This window comes from Gopherus evgoodei, chromosome 1, assembly GCF_007399415.2.
Source record: "Gopherus evgoodei ecotype Sinaloan lineage chromosome 1, rGopEvg1_v1.p, whole genome shotgun sequence".
NCBI classification, from domain to species: Eukaryota; Metazoa; Chordata; order Testudines; family Testudinidae; genus Gopherus; species Gopherus evgoodei.
Window position 1 is genome coordinate 47,450,307 of NC_044322.1, and position 24,100 is coordinate 47,474,406.

Below are 24,100 nucleotides of genomic sequence, written 5' to 3' on the forward strand. Positions count from 1 at the left end.
CCTTCCTCTTTTTCTCCTGTTTAGCATTTTCCACTTTTTTACCCTGTGATGTACAAGCCCTCACTGGTTAATTATGTATATATTTAGCTACTGCATGTCCTGGGCTTATTATTGTCATCTAATTAGATGTAACTCGAACTGCTTGCTTCTAGAAAAATCATTAAAATTCTTTCCTAATGACCTAGAGATGACAAAATGTCTGTAAAGTGTGAAGAAGCAGACAAGCACAGGAACATCGCTCTTAAAGAGTGTTAATCCAGATGCTGCAATCATCTAATTAAACAATATTTTGCTGTCATTAACATTTTCACCACGGAATTGCAGTTATAATTTCTTTGTCAGCTGTCTCTAGATCACTTTACCTTCAAAACTAAAGTGCCATATAAAAACATTAAATTGGATGGTTTAATTAAAAAGTTTTTTTTAATAAAGAAACATATCCAGTATTTCTGAGATCTCATTTACTGTACCTCAGTTTTATTGTTCAGGTAGATTAGTGTCATAGGCTTGCAATATTTAATATTCAGTCTTTAACATTAATCTCTAAAAGCTTAGCTGATGAAAAATCTGCAACTGCTGAAAAGGTACAGTGTCTACCAAAAGCAGTACAGGTGTATGTTTTATAATTATTCAACAAAACAGTAGCAATTCTTGTATATAAACACCAAACAAGTGGTATTATGATGAATATTGTCTGCTCTTTATAGTCAGTAAATGATAATAGCAGGATCAAAAGCAATCAGGAGACTGTTCCTTGTGGAGTTAAACAGTGATATTTATGCATGTTTAGAATTATGGATATATAATCCCATTATACCACAACATCACTGTTGTCCATCCAGATATCCATAAATACAATACCCTATGACATCTTGTACATACTATGGCCATGTCTACATCTAAAATTTTGCAGCGCTGGTTGTTACAGCTGTATTAGTACAGCTGTATAGGGCCAGCGCTGCAGAGTGGCCACACTTACAGCAACCAGCGCTGCAAGTGGTGTTAGATGTGGCCACACTGCAGCGCTGTTGGGCGGCTTCAAGGGGGGTTCCGGGACGAGAGAGCAAACTGGGAAAGGAAACCAGCTTCCCCGCGGTTTGCTCTCTCGGTCCCGGAGCCAGCCAGCAAACCGCAGGGAAGGAGACCTGCTTGCTCGGGGTTCCGGGACCGAGAGAGCAAACCGGGAACGCCGCGGTTTGCTCTCTCGGTCCCGGAGCCAGCCAGCAAACCGCAGGGAAGGAGACCTGCTTGCTCGGGGTTCCGGGACCGAGAGAGCAAACCGGGAACGCCGCGGTTTGCTCTCTCGGTCCCGGAACCCCGAGCAAGCAGGTCTCCTTCCCTGCGGTTTGCTGGCTGGCTCCGGGAACGCGAGAGCAAACCGCGGCGTTCCCGGTTTGCTCTCTCGGTCCCGGAACCCCGAGCAAGCAGGTCTCCTTCCCTGCGGTTTGCTGGCTGGCTCCGGGACCGAGAGAGCAAACCGCGGCGTTCCCGGTTTGCTCTCTCGGTCCCGGAACCCCGAGCAAGCAGGTCTCCTTCCCTGCGGTTTGCTGGCTGGCTCCGGGACCGAGAGAGCAAACCGCGGCGTTCCCGGTTTGCTCTCTCGGTCCCGGAACCCCGAGCAAGCAGGTCTCCTTCCCTGCGGTTTGCTGGCTGGCTCCGGGACCGAGAGAGCAAACCGGGAAAGGAAACCAGCTTGATTACCAGAGGCTTCCTCCTTCCACGGAGGTCAAGAAAAGCGCTGGTAACTGTCTACATTGGATTACCAGCGCTGGATCACCAGCGCTGGATCCTCTACACCCGAGACAAAACGGGAGTACGGCCAGCGCTGCAAACAGGGAGTTGCAGCGCTGGTGGTGCCCTGCAGATGTGTACACCTTCAAAGTTGCAGCGCTGTAACTCCCTCACCAGCGCTGCAACTTTCTGATGTAGACAAGCCCTGAGTCTACATTCATAATGTATATTAACATTCATTTACTCAATTTATTTTATATGTTAATGGTATAAAATTGTTGAATTAATATTGAATAACATTTTATAAATAACATTTATACCAGCCATGGTTAGTGTTTATACAATCTTTTATATATTCAACTACTTTACAAATATTAACTAATTAATACAACACGCCAGAGAGAGGGTGAGACAGAAATATTATCCTCCCCATTTTACAAATCAGAAACAAACAAAAAAAGATTAAGTGGCTTGCCCAAAACCACATGGCAAGTCATAACCCAAGTCTCCTGATTTACGGTTCCTTGCTTAATTTGCTAGGCCATACTACCTCTCAGTGAATATGTATAAATAAACGTTAGAATAAATTATATAAGTGATTTATGGATTCAACAGTTAAATTATTTTATCTGAAATATTTTATCATTTATTGTAGTCTTGCTTCTTGAGTTGCTTTATGGTATAGAATTATTATACTCTTCTTCATTTATGAAAGAAACCCATACAGTAGTATTGAAGTACAGAGAGTTCAGAGGAAAGGAGGGAGAAAGATTCCTGTGATGGCATCAGGCTCAAACTGCTAACCATTTCATGCCAGTAGTCCCATTGGCTTCAATCAAGATGATGATATGGGAAGACAACATCAGCACATTTATTTTAAAATAATAAAATCCTTTGCAGTTCTACAGCACCATTCTTTTAAAACTATAACTTGTTTCCAAAAAGAACTAGATAAGTTCATGGAAGACAGGTCCATCAATAGCATCCCCATTCTCTGAATGTCCCTCGCCTCTGTTTACTTTGCCGAAAGGTGGGAGTGGACAATAGGGGATGGATCTCTCAATGATTGTCTGTTCTTTTCATTCCTTCTGAAGCACCTGGCATTAGCCACTGTTGGAAGACAGGATACTGGGCTAGATGGACCATTGGTCTGACCCAGTATGGCCGTTATTATGTTCCTGTGTTCTCATCTGAGGATCTCCAAGATCTTTACTAATAATTAATTAAACCCTTTTAGGGAGGGGAAATTGATATCCCATTTTACAAATGTGGAAAATGAAGGCACAGTAAAGTCAAGCAACTGTACCAGGATGTTACTTCAAAACTTTTGCAAAGGCAAGGAGGAAGAACTAAAACTATTAATACTCATTCCTTTGCTTTAGCCACTGAACACCTTTCCCCTCTCTCCTTTATGCTGATAATTCTTGTATGCTCCTTGAATCATATGTTTGATAAATGTTCATCTGCTCTAGGAGTCTTATAAGAAACATATTCATTGATGTAGTAATTGTTGATATTATGTGAGAACTGTATTTGTATTTATTTCGTCTTTTTTGTACATTGCACATATATAGGTATTAGATCAATTTTCCTTTCCAATTCCTATTGTAGCTAAATTAATTTTATATTTTCTGATATAACACTGATTTATTAAAAGTACAAAATAAGAACAAAAAACTGTTAATACTACTTTTATTGGTATCAGTGAGACTGTATGTAAAAATAGAGAAATGCTTGTTGTTTATCAACATTCATTGAAAAAATAGAGTGTTTGTGGAGCAATGAAAGTTTTATATTTCACTAAAACAGACATGATTTTTCTGTAGAACTGCCCAGAACAAGGAAGCCTGTGTTTCCCTGTGCTGCGTTTTGTATCCCAGGAATCTGTCCAAAATCTGGAAGGAAGCAGTTAGTGAGACAGGGCTGTAAATCTGCAGCAGGACTGGGAATTGTTAACGTAGGTTATTTCAGTATGTTAATTTAATACATACAACACACACACACGTATTTATTACATGATTTTTTAAAAGAATCATGTTGCATATTATGTGATTCTCAGTAAGTCAATATGGTAGCTGGTGCAGGATTAAGGGACTTGTTTTTTTAATGTTTCATATAATTGAGGGGTTTTTTTTACTACTTCTAGCTACTAGTTGACATGGATATAGGTTCTTTCATATTTACCATCTTCTAGTTGGCAATTCATTCAGAATTTCCAATTGATTGATTTTAACTGCAAATTATTGTTAGAAATTGGATCTACAAATTGACTTTGCTAATTTGAACTGCTTACTTGTGGTAATGGGGATTTGTTTCTTAGATTTGGGGAAGATGCCTTGGGACTAGAGTTAAATTCAGTCTTTTGAGGAGATTTTTCATCTTGACAATAGTTAGGAAGTTACATTAAAATGAAATCCACCACCCATTTCAACAGATGGGAAACTTGATGGGGCTGGTGGTGACCAGATGATGGGAGGAGGAGAATACATGCTGGGGAGATGAAGGGGGTATTCCCTCTTCCTCCTGAGTCTAGCTAATCATTGACCAGCTCTGGGAGAAAGGGAGCTGATTGGCCCCCCTTCTTCCATTAGTTTAAATCCTAATCCTGGCCATGTGGAGTCTCTCTTTGCTCTGTTTCAGCAACTGCTTTCCCTCAGCATCCTGGAGGTGCAGTTAAGTTAAATAGGAATAAAGATTTAGTAATTTGTGGTAGCAGTGTTAGTTCATCACAACTTATGGTCAGTTCCCAGTGTGGTTTAAATGATTCACAAAAGTAAAAGACCTATCTGCTGATGAACCGTCGTGCTCATGGTTTATGGGGAAACCTTAATCTTCTTCACAAGATGAGGTCCCCCTTTAATACCCTCTGTCCCATTTGTGAGATTGGGGGTGAGGGTGGTAGGTCTCAATTGAGCGAGTTGAGTCCTGGAATAGGCAGACGAGAAGCTATCCTGAATTATGGATTATATGATAGGACCCCTGGAACCACTTAAAGTGCCTGGTGTGTGTGTGTGTGTGAGAGAGAGAGACAGGGAGCATAGGGCTCCTCCCCTACATTAAGTTTCATGACATTGTGGGCTGCTGCTTAAAATCCATTCCTGTGTCTGTTCTCATTTGCCACCATGCCCAGATCAACATTATTGTAATAGAAGTTTGGTTTGATATCTTCGGTTACAACACACTCATGCACACCCTACATACCCTCCCTCCCTCCTTCCATTCAATGCTTTAGATTAAACTACATCTTATAGGATTGACATTACTTTGTGTATGTAGTCCAGATAGTTCTCCACAATGTTCTTCCATGATTTAAGTCCAACGTGTAGAGGATAATATATAATTTATTAAGGCTCTGATCACAAGCCTAATACCAGCCTGAGTAGATGGGCGGGATACTGGGGGCAAGGAGTGGAGCGCAGTTGTTCCCTGAATTGAGAAGCAAGCACAGAGCTGCCTTGCAGAAGCTACTTAAGCCTGCTGGCTGCAGGAGCCTCCATGGGGCTTAGATACACACCCAATGGGTGGGAAGATTAAAATAATCTGCATAGTAGCAGATCATCCTAGCTCCTTGCAGATCTCCTACTCCCTTTGCGCTACTATGTTAAAAAAGTCATTAGAACAGGGTTTCACGCTGGGCAGGCAGTGTGCCAGACTTACCTCCAGTCCCATTCCCACCACTGCAGTGGAATTTCACCTGTTTCTCAGGAAAGGCACCCTCCACCATCATGGGAGATGGCGTGCAATTAACCCTTTTGGGTAAACCAATATTAGGAGAGATGGGCCCAAACCTCAAACCTGAGATTCAAACTCCCAAAACTTTGGAAGAGACTAGATCCAATTCTGAACTTTGCAGGTTGGACCCACTTCTTTATTTGTTACCTTACCATATGTATCACACTCGTCACAATGGATACACTTAAACAAAAATGATTTTTCCAACTTTAGATTTCAACAGATGTTAAGAATGTTGTTCATTAATGGAGGCCAGGGCCGGTGCTTCCATTTAGGCGACCTAGGTGGTCGTCTAGGGCACAGGATTTGGGGGGGGCTGCAATTCGGCGGCGGGGGTCCTTCTGCGCTCCAGGTCTTCGGTGGCAATTCTGCGGCGGGTTCTTCACTCACTCCAGGATCCGCCGCTGAAGGGCTCCGAAGACCGGGAGCGCAGAAGGATCTCCTCACCGCCGAATTGCTGCCAACCGCAAGCGCGGAAGGACCCCCGCCTAGGGAGCCAAAAACCCTGGCGCCGCTCCTGATGGAGGCTATCAAATAGGATTAAGTGGCATGTGTTTTTTGGTTTTTTTGCCTTCTCTTCTTCTTACGCATAACCTATGTGGCTGCTGTCTTCTAATTTTCATTCACATACATGCAAATGGGAGCGTGTTTTTCCCTTCAGGTGATAACTGTATTAATATAATAGCAGATAATCGGAAACATAAGATACAACAAATATAAAGATAATTTACTACTGGATTGTTTATCAGTAGCATAAATAGACAATATTTCATAACTTTTACAAGATTGTTTTTTCTTCATTAGGACGAACATACAATGATCTAAACCAATACCCTGTATTTCCATGGGTGTTAACGAACTACGAATCAGAAGAGTTGGACCTGACCTTACCAGGCAACTTCAGGGATCTTTCAAAGGTAATTTTCAACCATTTATGTTAAAGAAATCTAGGCAACTTCTTAATGAAATAGAATATTTTTAATTTTTGTTACTAAATAGGTGGAATTAATAAGTTGGTAGGAAAAGATAATTATTTTATAAAGGCTCATGAAGACTAATGGGGGGAGGGATAGCCCAGTGGTTTGAGCTTTGGCCCTGCTAAACCCAGAGTTGTGAGTTCAATCCTTGAGGGAGCCATTTAGGGATCTGGGGCAAAAATCTGTCTGGGGATTGGTCCTACTTTGAGCAGGGGATTGGATTAGATGATCTTCTGAGGACCCTTCCAAGCCTATTAATCTATAAGTTATTTTGATATTTTTTATTATGGAAGATTGGTATTGTTTTGTTATATCAAATAAGTGTTAAATGGGAACTTTTTTTAAGGTGTCTGATGTATTTTACGAGCACAGTGGCAAAACTAGTTTGAGACATATTAAACCTCCTGTGAATATAAAAAGGAAGGTTTCCATACCTCCTGAAATCATTAGTTTTCAGCCTTGTGGACTTGTGTGAAAATTCAAATATAGATTAGGAAAGCAAGCATAAAGTCCCCAACATGCCCTGTTAAAGACAACATTTGGCACATGTGTCAGAACCATTTTTGCAGTTATGTTATTTTAGGTTCAGGTTTATAAGGATAGTTTTCCTTAGCTCAACTGCCATTACATGGCACACTAAAAGAGTAAATGACAAAATAATTTCATAAGTAGAAGGTGATTTCTATGGTACATAATTTTGTCCTTTTAGGATGTCACCTAGATAAGACTTTTTTCTGTTTTAGACTGAATCTTTATATTATGGTGTTTTTATATCCTTTATTGATTGGCTACAGGAGGGTAGATGTGTGTATTCCTAGATATCAAGATCTCATCCAAATAGTTGTAAACAAAACATATTGTATTAGCAATTTTACAAATTGAGAGAAAGACAAATAGAAATAAACATATCTTGACACATGTAGTTAACTTTTAAAATATTTATTTCATTTCCATGCATCTCTGAATTTCCTTGATACAGTGGTGATTGGGAGAATAAATGCTAGAAGGACTTTCCTTGCAGTACCTCTAGAAGCCAGAAGTACTGTAATCTTGTTGGGAAGCCTGCTCTCATGACACGTCTAGACTAATTTTGCACTTGGCATGTATGGATAGTACTTGGATAGCTAAAGCAGCTGGAGGGACTGATTCAATGGTAAACCTGCATATAACCCATATTTTTCTTCAAAACCATAAATACCTAAATTACATTTTAAAAAGGCCTGCTCTAAACAAACTGGTTGAGGTCTAGCCTCAGGTTATGCAGGGCACTCTGCTCTTTCACAATATTATTTAAAAATTTCCAAAGAAATTCTTTGCAAGTATATAATGATGCTGTAATTTATATCGAGTGACAACAAAATCTACAATAATAGGATATCAGCTTTGATAGTACGAGTATGTCATGTCATTCCCAAGAGATGTGAAAATAGTTTTTCACTTTTCAATATTGTTTATGATAATTATAAAACATATGAATAAGAATCTTCATCTCTTCAAAATCTCTCAGATTTGCTTTCCTAATATTTGCAGCAGCATGCAGCAGTTTGCATAGTACAATGCACTGAGATTACTCCAGAGTATGGTTTCATGAGAGTTTTTTTAAACAATTTAGGTCTGATTGAGTCCATATTTGGATGGGATCCCACCAAGGAACACAGGTGTTACAGGAGTAGCTTACTGATTAGTAGGTTCACTTTTCTTTGAGTAGATAGTGACTTGTTAGTGAATTAGCCTGCCTTTTTTTTTTTTGTTGTTTTTTTGTTTTCTGTGGTATTAGGGAGTGCTGTGCTGCTCTTTTAGAGGAGATTCAAAAACAAGTCCCTGACTACTTGTGTTCATATTAAAGAATCTTTTCCCACTTTTCACAATAATGCTTTACCTCAGAATCCTATACTGCCCAGTTTGGATAATTATATCCTGTTAATCTAAAATTACCCTATGGTTCAAATTGGAAAAGTTCAAAGTGCTCAGCAGTTCCTCTGTTGAAATCCATTGTATATAGTGTTGCTGAAGCAGAATAGCTGCTGCATTGCAACCAAGATGTGGGGTGTATTCAGTGGTGGAAAAAGCCATCCCTATATTTAATCTGCAAACCGCGTAGGGTTCTTATGGATAAAAGGAACGGAATTATAAGCTTTCATTAACACGTTATTCTGATGGCGCCTCGTAGCAACTAAATAGGTTGCATTTCAAAATGGACTTAAAATGGAGCATAGATTTTTATTTTTCTGTGAAGGTAGTTGACTGTTTCACACATGGTTAGTTTTTGTGCCTTTTGAATATTCTGTGTAGTTTTTGTCTCGTTACTCTTCAAACATTTCAACAGGAAGTCTTTATCATTGGACTGTGGCTGAAATTTTTTCTTGGCAATCGTACTTTCATTGTCTGTCTCCACAAAATTTGGTAGAGAGGTGGATCCTGAGTAAGTCTAGTGGAGTTGCTAATTTTAGTCATTATTCACATTACAGTTGAAAGATTGTGTGCTATGCACACAGGTCAGATTGATGGAGAACTGGGCACATGTACAATCTTCTCCATCAGGAGCTATCCCTTTCTGTCAGATTTTAATCTACAACAAAGAAGTGTTCCTGCACTGCTCCTGGCACATTAGGACTTCCTGCATAGCGACTGATGGATAAAATCTTCTCTGGTAGCTGCTGCACTTCTACCTCCCACAGGTCTACCCTCAACGCCGTTGCCCAAGTCTCCATCCTTTTAAAAAAAAAAGTGTAGGAAATTAATACCCTAAATTTTTTTTTCCCAGAAGCAGTTACGGTTCCTACACACTTAACATACCTGACACAACCCACAAAAGCAAGGAAATAAAATTCAGCTGCCTTACATTTCCATATCTTTGTTGCTTTGAGTCAGGTATTTTATATAATACTAATGTTTATATTTTATGGAAAATAATTTTTAATTTAATAATTTACTCACCATATAAGTGACAAGTATAAATAGTATTATAGTAAGTCATGTTCATTTTTACATTTATTTAGTACCATAGTTGTATATTTACATTTCCATAAAACAAAATAATTTTGAGCTTACATTATACCTCAGTGTTTTCATTCTGTATTGTTCAGGTTGCTGTATTGCATCTATCATTATAGTATCTTCGTATGTTTAAGGAACTGCTTGTCCAGTCACAAACAATTACATTTAAATACTAGTTTAAAAATAGGCACATTCTCTTTGTTCATAGTATTCTGTCAAATTTTCTATCCCTTGGTTTTTTTCCCTTACATGCTTAATTGGAGATTTATAAAAGGGGCACGGGGGCAATCAAGGTGCTGTAGCTGTAAGATATATTGGACCCCTCATTTGATTAGACAATGTAAGCTCAAGTTTTATTCATTACATACACAAGGTTAAAGGTTATATTTATTGTTTGACAGGACGAAAAGCTAATGAAAGAGGCTGTCATAGATACATAGATTATCTTTTCACTACCAAACCATCAGGTGATCTGTTTCTTTTCTCATTTGTTGAGATTTCCCATGCAAAAATACCAGTGGCCGTGAGTATTCACATGAGAAATGTGTGTTCAGGTCATATTGTACACTGAATTTCTTTAAGGATAGCACTTAGAATTTAATGTGATTTGTTTGTTTAAAATTATTTGACGTTTATTCCAAAATTACAGTGAGTGCATAAGTTTGACAAGCTACATTGTCCCTGTTCATTAAAGTGTAAATGGGAATTTTTCCTCATTTACTTCCAGTCATGCATCCTGTTAAATAAAATGGTTTCTTCGTAAGGCAAAGTCCTACTAATATTGACATGTGTATGAGCCATCACACGCCCATTCATTGAGTGGAAAAAATTATACTTTGTTAATGCGGAAGGTGTTTGACTGACAGATGATGATAAGCGTAACCACTTTCCCATATTACTGTGCCACTTTAAGAAAAGAAAGTGATAATGCCTCAAGGCTTCTAATGTAATAATGCAAATGAACACACCCAAGTGTGAGTATTTCAAGGCAAACCACTCTGAATACTGCCAAATGTCTGTATACTATGTAATGGAGTTTATGTGGTTAGCAAAAGCTTTTCTAACCAGACCTAAGCTGCACAAATTTCTTCATTTTATTTTTAACTTTGCCCTTTACCACATGTAAATATACCACCAACATGGAAATGAGTTAATTTCAGTCTTGTATAAGCCATAAAATTAAGCATTTACCTTTCTTAGTTTAAAAATGAATGTATTAAACAAAACTCCTATACTTCAGAATCTGAATGAGGAGTTGTTATGCTGAAAGAAAAAAGTCTATATTAATTTACTAGCCATAAAACAGCTTATATTTTGCATAAATTTAAAGTAATTTTTAGCATTTAAGTTCTTCAATTAAGTTTTAAAATTTTCTACCTTACAGTGTTGTTTACATCAATTAAAAAAATTTACTGTTTAGACCGAGCCAAATTAAATCTACGCATGGTATTATTTCCTTGGCAATCAAATTCCACATTGTTGCATGCATTAGGACTGCAGATAAATAAATAAAATAGATACTGTATAGGACAAGACCATATAACAGCAATATTTTAGTGACCAAACCAGTAGGAAGATAAATTTGTCACTACTGTAGTGAGGAATATACTTGTATAAATACAGCCAGTAAAATGGCAAATACCACATGAGTTAGCATAACATGTCTAATGGATAAAAGCATTAAACTTATCAGCAATACACTGGTTGAAAGTCTGGAAACCAAAAGAGATTAGTCAGTTATCCAGGTAACATGCCATGGAGCAAATAGCAGAAATTTTCTGATGTTAAACCAAATACTCACTTTGTTTTCAATGGAAAAATTTCACACAAATTGTGCTGACTAGATAGGTTGTAACGACTAGCTTTTTGTGCAGTATGTACATTAAAAGTAAAATGATTGGACATTAGTGGCTATAGAATCTTTTATTTTACAAACTTGCAGAGGTAAACTTTTGGCTATAGTAAAATAGTGGATTACTTTGTTGGTAGATTTTAGAAACACCTCATGTAGAGTGAATAATTAGATATTATTGATATGACCCTATGCAGAAGAGGTTTTTTAAACATAGGAAGTTAAAGAAATATTAATATGCTTTTTTTTATAAAACAAAGGAAACTCTATATTTAGATGAAATGGCTATTTTGTAACAATTTCTATAATAATTTTTTAACATGAAATGTCAGAACAGTGAATTAGCCTTGAGTAAATTAGACTGCTAGACTAGACTTGCATCTAAGGCTGGGACTCAGGATATTTGGGTTCCCAGCTTTACCTTACACTTCCTGTGTTGAACATTGGGAAAGTCATTTAATCCCTTTGTGCCTCAGTGACCTGTATGTGAAATGGAGATAATACTTCCCTAACTCACTGGGATGCTGTTACTGATAAATTGATTAAATGTTGTGAGTTGCTCAGATGCCATGATAATGGGGCCTGTATAGGTACTCTCTGTGAAATCTGAGGTAGGGACAATGCCTAGGAAGTTATTGATCCCATTCACTTCCTCTCTTGTGCAGTAAGGGAATATCCATGTCTGGAGGACCTCTCCACATATGCAACTATGGGGTGTAATCTCTCTCAGCATGACTATTAGACATGTTGGGGGAGGGGATCTAAGGATGGAAGTGATGTTAAGTCATATTTTTGTTGTTTCATTAAGTGTTCTGCAGATTCATCTGAAAATTTTAGTTTGTGTTAGCAAAATCAAGAGACTTTCTTCATGAGAAAATTTGTTTAAATACATGGCAGATTTCTAACCTGGAGCAAATTCTAAAATGATTCTGAGTTGTACCCTTTGCACACATCATCTAGACTAGTAACTATCTCGTTCTTACACTCAGCAAGCATTAGAACTTCTCACGGCTAGTTTTCACAGCAGTGCTAGCATGCCCAAAGAGGGAATAATGAGAGGATACGGTCAGGACCATGTCTGGGCTGTGCCCTCTCCGCTGGTTAGCGAGATGGCCTAGCGAGAGTGAGAAGCTTATGCTACACTCATTCAAAAGGTATAGAGGGTGCTTGGCCTCATTCCCCAGAGCTCATGGAGGCATGTCAACACACAAAGTCACTTCTATCAAGGTTGCTTTTATGACCCCATTACTGCATAATCTGTACACTTCCCCAAGTATTTATGGACTTATCTTTGCACTACCAATGAGGTAGGGAAGTACTATCCCCATTCTACAGATGGAGACCTGAGGTAAAGAAAAAGACCAAGTGACTCATCCATAGCCATACAAGAAGTCTGTGATGCAGTAGGAATTGAATAGGGTCTTCAGAGTACCAGGCTAGTTCCCCAACTGACCCATCCATCCACCATGCAGTCTGTGACCTGTACAGAGTAGTGGGTGAGAGTCAGGTTGACACCTTCCACATGGAAGCAAACCCCATCTCTCTCCCTCCATTGTTTGTCCCCTCTCTGGGACAAGGGATTCCTCATGGAGATTTCTACATAAGAAGATCTCTTCCATGGTTTTTCATGCAGGAAGTGACAATTGGGTTTTGCCTAAATTATCCATTTTATTCAGCAAACACATTATGTGTGATTCAGATCCTCCCAATTCAATGAATCCTAAGGTAAATGAAAGAAAACTGAATTCTAAGTCTGAAAAGATTATTGATGAGAATAAGTGTAGTCTTCAGAACACGGCTTTTTAATATAATGAAGTAGATTGAATATGTATCTTCTAGAAGCAGTAGCTTGTCTCTTTATGACTGAAAATAATAGTGTATAACCTTAGCTAATATGAGACTGCTAAATTGAAATATCACTTCTTCAGTGGTAAATGACCACAGAAGCACAGTGGTGTTTGACATCAATGTTTTCTATGATGCTTGGAAATCATGTTGTCAGCTGCTCGAGAGAAATGGAAGCATCAGTACATTAAATATGACAGAACATAGAAGCTCACCTCAAAAATATATCTTTGAAATGTAGGTGTAAATCTCCATTAAAGAGAATAACCCGCATCTTGCTAGTGTAGAACTGTTTCCATTAAAATATTTCAAAATAGTTTTCAAGCATCATTGAAGTCTCACAAAAGTCCTTATGTTTATACCCATTTTACAGATGGAGAAATTGAGGACAAAAGAGGTTGTGATTCATTTGGTGAGGGCTATGCAACCGCAAATCAGTTTAAAATATAGGATTAGAACTCTCGAGGTTTGTTTCCCAACCTACTCTAACCACATTCACTCAAAGCTAGACCATCTTGCACATATTTATAATAAAACCTTGATATGTCACATCTTTGTATTTGAAGCTCCCATTATTTGCCGATGCTATTATAGTGGACTAAGAAACTCTCACTGGCTTTTACCTTGTGGAAGATACAAATCCTGTCACACTAACTCATTCTGTATTTGCTTCTCAGAAGAAATGAGCATTGATTGTTAACAAGCATCATTAACTATACCCTTGCAATTGAAAATAAAGCTTTAAAACTTTCAAATAGCCATAGAGATTGGGAAGTGAATCCTAACCGGCAGCAGTGAGATTGCTCCTAGTCAGTACATTTTATTTCATTCACCCTTTGCAGAATTCCAGTTAATCACAAAGTGACCCCGGACATTTGTGAGAATTAGTAAAGTTCTGTGGTGACTGGAAGTGTATTTTATAGTAGTCAAATCAATAGGAAAAGAAAATAGTCCTTTAGTAAGTTTCTCTTTCTAGAAACTAATTGTTTAAGCAAAGATTTTTGCAAAGTATATACTGTAACAAGGTTGAGATTTTCTTTAGACACAAGAGCTAAACTGTACAAGATGAAGAGATTGAATAACTGATGACACATGAGTAAAATAAAAATGTAAATATTTATTTTTATTGTTTTTTCAGTAGTTGAGAAGACGCTGGAAGAGATTAGGAATGGGTCATGCTTCTCTTTCAAGAATGTTATGTGAGGCCTTGCAGTGCATCTGTATCAGATAAGGCTGATCCTTAGGGATTACTCGACATTTTACATATATGAGAAAGCCATTAGCATACCCATGACACACAAAGTATTAAGCACTCAGAATGTTTAGAGTATATGAAAATACTGGTCACAGCATTGACTCAAAGTATAATTATTCGCAGAATAGAAATGAACATATTAACTATCTTTGAAGTTAGGTACATTATTTAAATTGTGAAACAAATGTGCGTACTTCAGTCTATTAACTGCAGACATCTCAAAAACCAGGGAAATTCAGAACCAGTAAATACTTAATTAAAACTCTGCTAGTAATAGCTTTTAGTGATATACATAACATAATGATGATGCATTCATACTGGTTTGATAGTCTTACTCTTTCCAAATGTCAGGTGACTTTAAACTAACCATGAAAATATGCTCCAGAATAAATTTAGAGTACACATCTTTCATTTTCCCAATGGCCAGACCAATTTTCTATAAAAGATACAAGTGTAATAATAAAGTAAAATAAGTTTCAGGTTATAGCTTTGATATAAAATATTAGCTATGAGTATATGTTAAAATGTGCTGATTAGTTCAAAATAATGCTGAGCAACTTCTAGTATTTGAGAAAAAATTACAAAATCCATGAGTAAATGCTTATTGTTCAAGTTGTAAATCCCTGATTAATAGGGGCTTATTATACAAACGCCCAGACTCTTAATTATTTGTATCATTGTAATGTACATGGAAGTAGTCTTTTGGGATTCTAATAATAAAACATCAATATATTTTGAACGATTCATTCCAGTGTGTAGTACTGTGTGGTTCCTCTGAACGTGAAGCCACATTTATTAATTTTATACTAAAATTAATCCTTGACGGTTCTTAACAGATTACTATTGCTTTTGTTGTTAGTAGTTAGTACTAGACAAATAAGTTAATAACATCTTATCTGAAAATACATATATAAGATCACTTTACATGTATTATCTCACAGTTTGATATATATTCCCTCCCAATGTATTTCTTTATCCCAGTACCTTTCTATATTTTCCACAATAGCCCAATAATATAGACAGGCAGCCATAACAAGTGTATTTTACAAAGGATTATGACAAATTAAAACTCACAAGTATTCATATTTCTTTTAAGTAAGAAGATTGTTGGTTTCTCTCTGTGAAACCTGTTTTGTTCAGAGTGTAGCTGCTGTCTTGCAGGACTATGAATGTTTTCAAGTATTTCTGCTTAGGATCACCAAACACCACCCACCAGTTCTGCGTGAAATCTTTTCATCATGAAATGTGCATTACAAAGTATCTTGTGTGAGCAAAAGTCACTTTTCATTAGCTGTATCATTACAGTGAATGACAATAACAGAAATATTAGTTTGGTCTTAATACATTTTAAATACCATTTAAAAGTGTATTTCCAGAATAATGTTACTGCATTAATTGGGAAACTACTCTGACTTCAAGAAAGTCTTTGAAACGTTGCAGATGTGGATCACATATATTTGTCAATTAAAAAAAGGAAAAGAAAAGAAAAGTTATGAGAGTTTTAGTAGATCTAGCCTTTGAAATAAAATACCAAATCCATCTCAGTAATCTAAATGGATTAGCACAATGTGGAATAAGTTATCTACACTTGGCTGCTGAATTTCATATATAGTGAATCTTAGCTAATGTATGCAGAATAAAAGTGACACAGAGATCCAAAGCATACTACCCTTCATCTGTTAAAATTATTCATCTTTTCATCTCTTTGCAGCCCATTGGTGCTTTGAACCCAAAGAGAGCAGTGTTCTATGCTGAGCGCTACGAGACTGGGAAGATGATCAGACTCCGCCTTATCACTACAACACTCATTATTCAACATCTACTTCTACGCTGTCCTGGCTTGTTCGTATTGTAAGTAGTCTTTTGGATCCTGCTTTTCATTTAATATGTTTACTTGTGTTTCTTTCTCTAGTATATATGTACCAGTGCCTATATTTCAAGTTATATAAATACATTCCAGTCAGATCCTCCTGATGAATGTTGAATCATGTAAAAGCCTCACAAATTTTCCATCTGCACTCTGTCTACTAATCCCTAGCCACTAGGGTGGGGATAGGGTCCTCCTGCCCTAAGAATCAGAGGCATGCTTAGAACTTGAAGTGTGGAGGGAACTAGGACAAATAACTAACTTAACAAAGAAAAGTCAACTCAAAGAAAAGTTCCTAAACAGTAAAAGAGTCCTGTGGCACCTTACAGACTAACAGATGTATTGGAGCATGAGCTTTCTTGGGTGAGTACTCACTTTGTCAGATGCATGTAATAGTAAAAGACGTTCAACCTACTCAAGCTACCTTCTCAGTTTAATAACTTAGGTACTGGTAGGCTTTGCAACATGTCATGAAATTTAAAAAATAAAGTAAACAAAAAATACTCAACAACAACAAACACCTTAGGCTTTGTCAGACCAGTGGGGGAATTGTCCGGGTACACTGCAAGAAGGACAGGAGAAACTTGTTATGGAGTTTAATCAGGCCGCAACTTTATTATATAGATGTCTGGGACTACCCTTCAGATAAAGTGTACAGTGCAGACAAATCCATACTTATTAAAATCAATTCTCCAGGGCTTCCACCAGCCCCCCTTTGTTTCCATCCAGGTCCCCCAGCCGACCCATGGCTTGGAACTTGCCCTCCACCACCCTCGGGGGAAGAGGGAAGTCATTGCTGCAAAGCTGACTACCAAGCACATTTTTTACGGCAGTTTCTGACCTCCTTCCTTCCCCTGCAACGTCCCAATAAAGCAGAGATGTCCTTCCTGAGTAAGCCCCAGACAAACTCTGCCCCAACTTAATTGTGGTGCAGTCATTATAGAATTCAAGTTTTATAGTGAAACAGACATAAAATTATGGGCCACTGAAATTGAAGGTTTATTCCCCATTGACAGAAAAATAAAATGTATGTTCCAAATGAATCAAAAACAATATGTATTTTTGGATATTTTGAAATGTGCACAGCAGTTAGAGTACTTTAAATGTCTTTCATTTCTGGAAAACCTGGCCTTAAATAAATTAAATAACTCTTTGTAAATGGGATCAAGCCATGGGCCCAACCTGCAAAGTTTGGATCCAGCCTGAACACCAGAGCAATGAGGCATAAACATAGAAATATGGATTAAAGGCTTCAACTTCATTGAATTACTATAAATTAAATTATTATAGAACAAGAATCAGCAACCTTTGCACACGGCTCGCCAGGGTAAGCACCCTGGTGGGCCGGGCTGGTTTTGTTTATCTGCTGCTTCCACAGGTTTTGGCCGATCGCGGCTCCCACTGGCTGCCGTTCACTGTTCCAGGCCAATGGGGGTGGCGGGAAGCGACATGGGCCAAGGGATGTGCTGGGCGCCCTTCCTGTAGCCTTCTTTGGCCTGGAGCAGCGAACTGCGGCCAGTGGGAGCTGCGATGGGCCGAACCTGTGAGCCGCATGCCAAAGGTTGCCGATCCTTGTTATAGAAATTATTAAACTTGAGTTAAACAGCACTCCACTCCAACAAAACAAATTGTGTAGGATGCAGGGGTGGCACCGCGCACGAAGCACATGCCTGGGGCGGCAAGCCTGGCAGTTGCTGTGATGGCAGCAGTTAGGCAGCCTTCGGCGGCGTTTCTGCGGGAGGTCCGCTGGTCCCACGGCTTTGTTGGCAATTTGGCAATGGGTATACCGAAGGCACTGGACCGGCAGATCACTTACAGAAACGCCGCCGAATCCACTTGACCAGCACCAAAAAACATAGAAATGAGATGTGCCACCCCTGTCACGCAGTCAGCCAATGGGACCTGACATGGAAAGCCAGACTCCTCCCCTCTTTCCTTTAAGGAAATTGGAGACTTGAGTTGAGAGGAGCTTCAAGATGCACAAACATTGAACACTGCACATATCCGCCATTCCATGCCAATGCCCCAGAACAATGACTGGTTATTCCACAATTGGAAGGTCCCCAAAATGACCTTGCTAGCTTGTAATCTTCACTAGAAACTATCCACAATTTGCATTAATCAATACTCTAATTTAACCAACCAGGCCTCTTTTGTGTCAAGAAGTTGAAAACACCCACAAAACAGTTTTCCAGTTCTGCTTTGTGGGAAAAACTCTCGAAGTCCTGAAAAAAGTGATTGGTTGAGCCCTTGACATCCCAGGAGATCCAGTGAATCTATCTGAAGGAAGGAAAGAGTGGAGCAACTTAAGGGCATCAGAAGCTGGCAGCTCAAATCCAGGAAGCCCCCTAAATAGTCCCAAATGGGGTGGTGGGAACAAATCAGTCAAGGACCATGGCCCAAAGTTTGCCCTATCCCAGACACTACTGCAATATGCACCCTTGCCACCCAATACAAATACCAGGCATCACCCAAATCCAAGCAGCAGAGTGGCGAGAGGAGGGGAACAGGATGAGGATGCTTCCCTGACCCATAGACCTCCCTAAACCAAAGGGGTGCCTTTATTGCTCCTGTCACCATCAAAATCCAACCCCGCTGACTAAGGTGTGCATTTCCCATATTGGCAATGATAGGGTGTTCAGATCTGTGGTTATAGGACTCATCCCTGCTTAGATTACAAGTGAAAATATTTGTTATCGTTCCTCTAATGCCTGTTTCTCCAGGGTTCAGGTTTGGAAGTAGTGTCAATTAATGATTTGACTGGAGAATTGGATAAAAGTTTGCTGAAATGTGCAGATGACACTAAAGTGTTTTGATTAATGAAAAATGTGAAGGAGTGTGCAAAATTCCAGATAGGCATAAATGCTGTGGGAGATTGGGCAGCACAACAGCAAATGAAGTTCAAATTGGATAAATGCAATGAAATGCACTTTGGCAAAAATTCTCTAAGCTTTCTAATATATATACTTATGGACCATGAACTTGCTAGATCCCCTAAGGAAAAAGATTTAGATATCATTGGGGATCACTTAATGAAGCTCTGTAACCAATGTTCATTAGCAGTTCAATAAAGCAAAATACAATGCTCAGTGGATAGAAAAGGGAACAGCGAAATTCCATTGGATAATGGTGTGCTACTTTCAGGAGTCCTGGTCTAATTTTGGTCCTGTGGCCCTAAGAAAACTCTACAGTAAGTAAAATGTTGAAGGGCAGCAGAAATAGAGATATGGCAAGATTAAAATATGGTAGCTTTTAAACTGGGATTTCTAGTTTAAAAAGGAGAAGAATTGTGTTCCAAATTACAAGGCAAAGAAAAAAAACCACTGGTCTTCCTTTTTCCCTGGCTAATGATATTACCAGCAAGGAGTTACTCAATGAAATTAATAGCTGGCAAATGTAGAACAAATAAATGCTATTTGACATAGCACGTAATAGCCTGCGAGATTAAATGCCCTTCTAACTGAGAGAAATTTTTTAACTGGATTTTTTTAAAGGGCTGGATAATTTTATGAATATAATGTGTAGTTATGTAAACTAAAGTAATAAAATTCTCAAAAAGAACAAGAGTACTTGTGGCACCTTAGAGACTAACAAATGTATTTGTTAGTCTCTAAGGTGCCACAAGTACTCTTGTTCTTTTTGCGGATACAGACTAACACGGCTGCTACTCTGAAACCTAATAAATTCTGTGACTTGAGATAATTTTCTGAAGGGGTCAGGAAATATATCCCCTCCCTGCCTGCACCCTGTATACGGTATAGCACAGTTGACTTGATGCAATCTGGGGAAGTTACACCCTTCTTCTGAAACTTTGGATGCTGCACTGACCTCTGTCATAATCAGGACATCGGATGTGATCACCAATGTTCATAAGCTGTGTAGTCAATTTTATATTGGTCTCCAACCATCACAAGACTTTGCCTGTTTGTCAGTCTCTGTTCAGATGAGAGTGAGGAAGAGAACAGTGGATTGTGCATGTTGAGGCTGAGGTGCATTGGCAGAGCTGCCTGAAAAACTTGCACTGGCCTGTCTGCTCTATGTACTGTTTTAATCAATGCAGTTACCCACCCTCAATCATAAACAACCAATGCACACATACTGTTCTATTTAAAAACACTCACTCACTTCCTTGTGCCATTTTAGCAGTAAGTTATTAATTGATTGTAGAACTTTTAATATACACTCTTGTCATGCAATCTCAGTCCACAGAGGAAAACACCTAAAAGCTATACTTTTTTCAAGATGACCACTATTATACTTTTAAAAAATATACAATCACTGAAATATTATTCTTTCTCCTTGTATTTCTACTTTTTCTAAACATTATCATTTTTGTGCTGGAGGGAGTTAAGATGGGAGTAACTAATACGTTATATGTAGTGATCAGAAAATAATTTTTATTTTATATTTTTTTCATTTGCTTGTGACAGGGTTTCCTGAACTATTTTCATACTTCATTTATCATTATAATCAAGAGTAGCCTTAGGCATAGGTTAAGTAGTCAGGTACTTAAGGCAATACATCTGGGGAAGAAACACTAGAATAGTGCTCAGGCTGCACTGGCCATTGCAGTTGGCCAGCTCCAACATACTTTTTTCTGGTGGTGGTCTGCTCCACCAACTCCCTTCTAAAAGGTATTATCCTGGTTTCTGCTTAGTCCTGAGCAATGAGTGTCCGCCTCTCATATGCTCAAGAATCTTTAGTGTGTTCAAGTGTGGAGTGTGTTCAAGAACTTTTAAGAGTACTTCTTACACATGACTGATCAGAAGCTAAGATATTGTTCTGAGAAGGAAATGAAGACAGAGGACCTTGTAGGTTTCTAAGTGAGCTGATGGGAAAAGGAGGACAGGGAGCAATTAGTAGGGAAGATACTGTCTTCGCTTAGGGTAAAGCAGTTTACCTGAGGCCAGTCTAGAGTGTTCTTTTACAAAAAACTTCTTTAATATATCTTAAATTAAAATCCTAATATATATTAGATCAAAGAGTTCATCTCAGTACAAATTCAGGGTATAGTTCTCCCAAACCCCAGGGAAAGAACTTGTTGGCTATTAAACTGTTATATTTGATGATCGCTAAATTCTTCTTAAATGTTGCTAAATTATCCAAGTACTGTGAATACACTGTGTGATTCACATATGGTTCCTGTACACTTGTCTTCCTCAAGTGTTTTAAAAACTGCGATTTCATTTGCATGTTTGCCTGCTAATTTTGGCCTGTATTCAAGAAAAGAGCTCCTTTTGTTTGTTCGAAAGTTCTTAATCTGAAGACTCTGCTTCTTCTTCGAGTAGTGTCCCTATGGGTGCTCTGTTGTAGATGTATCTGTGCCTCTAATCAGAGATTTTTTGGTAGCAGTGTCCCTTAAGTATCAGAGGGGTAGCCGTGTTAGTCTGGATCTGTAAAAGCAGCAAAGAATCCTGTGGCACCTTATAGACTAACAGACGTTTTGGAGCATGAGCTTTCGTGGGTGAATGCGTCTGAGGAAGTGGGTATTCACCCACGAAAGCTCATGCTCCAAAACGTCTGTTAGTCTATAAGGTGCCACAGGATTCTTTGCTGCTTTTACAGTGTCCCTTAAGCCTGCACATGCATTCTCCCTCCCTCATGGTCTGCCTACAAGCTATCAAGCACTGCCCAGGTGAAACCCCTGCTCAGTTCCTTCTCAACCACCTTTGGCCTCAAACAGAGCAAGCAGTTGTCCCTTCCTTATCTGCATCATTAGCATAAGTAGTATTTGTTTTTGTTTCTTTTATTCTCCTTAAAAGTTAGTATTTCCTTTTTATTCCATTGTGTTTAAAGGGGAAAAAAAGAACTTTTGTTTAAATTTCCTGCCCTGTCTGGGGGGATTCTCCCCTCCTCGAGGTGTGAGAGGGCATTTAGAAGACTCTTTACGTTTTTTCAGTTAACAAAAAGAGAGAAAAAGAAGAGTAGGAAGGAAGACCTTTCTTTTGCATTCCTCATTGCTAGAGGGTGATAGCCCCATGCCCAGAGGCATGCCCAGCTCTCCAGGTTCCAAGAGATCTCTCTCCTGCCAGAAGCAACAAAGAGTCCTGTGGCACCTGATAGACTAATAGATGTATTGAAGTATAAGCTTCTATGGGTGAATACCCACTTCGTCAGACGTGGGTATTCATCCGCAAAAGCTTATGCTCCAATACATCTATTAGTCTATAAGGCGCCACAGGACTCTTAATCTGGATCTGTAAAAAGCAACAAACATGGCTACCCCTCTAATACTTGACACCATGGAAGTCTCCTGCAAGGAGTCAATTCCTGCAATAGCTAGGCACTCTCACTGTGACTGGTGTCTGGGAGACTCCCATATCCCTCAGAAATGCTTCCCCTGCCACCAGCTAAAGCTGCAGTCTTGCAGGAACTGAGAGCTAGAGTTAAAACTCCTCCTTATGGAGAAGACACTTCAGTCTCCAGGGGACTCCGATGCGGACCCCGGATCATCCCCGGAGCCTTAACTTCAAAGGGGGTAGAGTCGTGGAAAAAAACAAACAGTTTCCCCCTGTAAAGTCTAGGAAAAAAGGACTCTGAGTCATTGGCCAGCCAGAGGGGTTCCCCAGTGTGGCCACCTCGGTGCCGACAACACTGGCAGCTCTGAAGCATGGAACCCAGAAGGGGGCCTCCATTATGAGCTCTGCTGCACCACCTGGAGAAGCCAGGGGCTCAGGCTCTCAGGCAGCTATACCATCCCCCAAGGACAAAGACAATTACCATGCCATCTTTAAATGAGTGGCACAGAGAGAACTTTTGGTACCGGCTGTGACAAAACTCGTGTCTAGGGAGTACTCTGCACCTTCTCAACCATCGGTACTGACAGCATATCTCAGACGCTCCTATCAGTGCAGAGTTAGCCACAGTACTGCATGAGCTCCAGTATCCTGGAGACCTGATGGTTGGGGAAGAGTCCTCAATCCCCATTACTCAGTACCCGGGGGCCTTGTATGAGAACATCCTGGCACCTGGAATCACTCTCCGTACCAGGCCATGTACCACCAATACTCAAGAGCGCTGCCGTTACCTAGTGCAGTGTCTGATAGCGGCCAGGAGGGGAGGGAGGAGGTCCTTTTCTTGGCCCCCCATCACAAGACAAGGGCCCTCCTCAATTCCACTGAGCCAACCCATGATTATGATACAGGCCCTCTGGGTAACCCCCATGCTCTTGCTTTCCCCTTCCCCGCCCAATGGCATATTGTGATCCTTGGGCAACATACACATCCCACACATCACAGATGTTCAGTGGCTTTCCAAAAGGATCCACCAGATGGTATCCTACAGCTGGCTGTCCAGAGCTCAGAGAGGAGGAAGCTTTTCAGAACAAGAGGAGGCTCAAAGTTACCCCTCCAGCAAACTTCTTCTCATCTCCCCAGATGAGGCTGTAATGCCTTGCTGCTATCACTAGTGATGATTTAAGAACTTTCTGGATCTTACCAAGAGGGTGACAGATGAGCTGGTTCCCTTACAGGAGATGGCAAATACACATCATAAGTTGGGGATATTTTGCACACCTCCTCCTCATCCGAATTTCCTTCCCAATTAATGAGGCATTCTAGATCCTGCTGGAGTCATATGGCAGCCTCCATCACACCCAACCAGCAACCTTCTTTCCTGGCTGTCTGGCTGTGAGTCTTGCTCACGTGCTCAGGGTTTAGCTGATCGCCATATTTGGGGTTGAGAAGGAATTTTTCTCCAGGGCAGATTGTCAGAGGCTCTGGGGGGTTTTGCCTTCCTCTGCAGCTGGGGCATGGGCCACTTGCTGGAGGATTCTCTGAACCTTGAAGTCTTTAACCACAAGTTGAGGATTTCAGTAGCTCATAGGTCAGGGGTTTGTTACAGGA

At 39.5% G+C, this 24,100-nt stretch overlaps 1 protein-coding gene across 1 annotated transcript in view; it reads left to right on the plus strand.

Annotated features, from left to right (window-relative positions):
• NBEA (neurobeachin) overlaps positions 1-24,100 on the plus strand; it is an 853,790-nt gene that overhangs the window by 719,221 nt on the left and 110,469 nt on the right. The window contains 3 exon segments of the mRNA XM_030563353.1: positions 6,268-6,380; positions 16,101-16,152; positions 16,155-16,240. Of these exon segments, the coding sequence (XP_030419213.1) occupies positions 6,268-6,380; positions 16,101-16,152; positions 16,155-16,240 (251 nt within the window).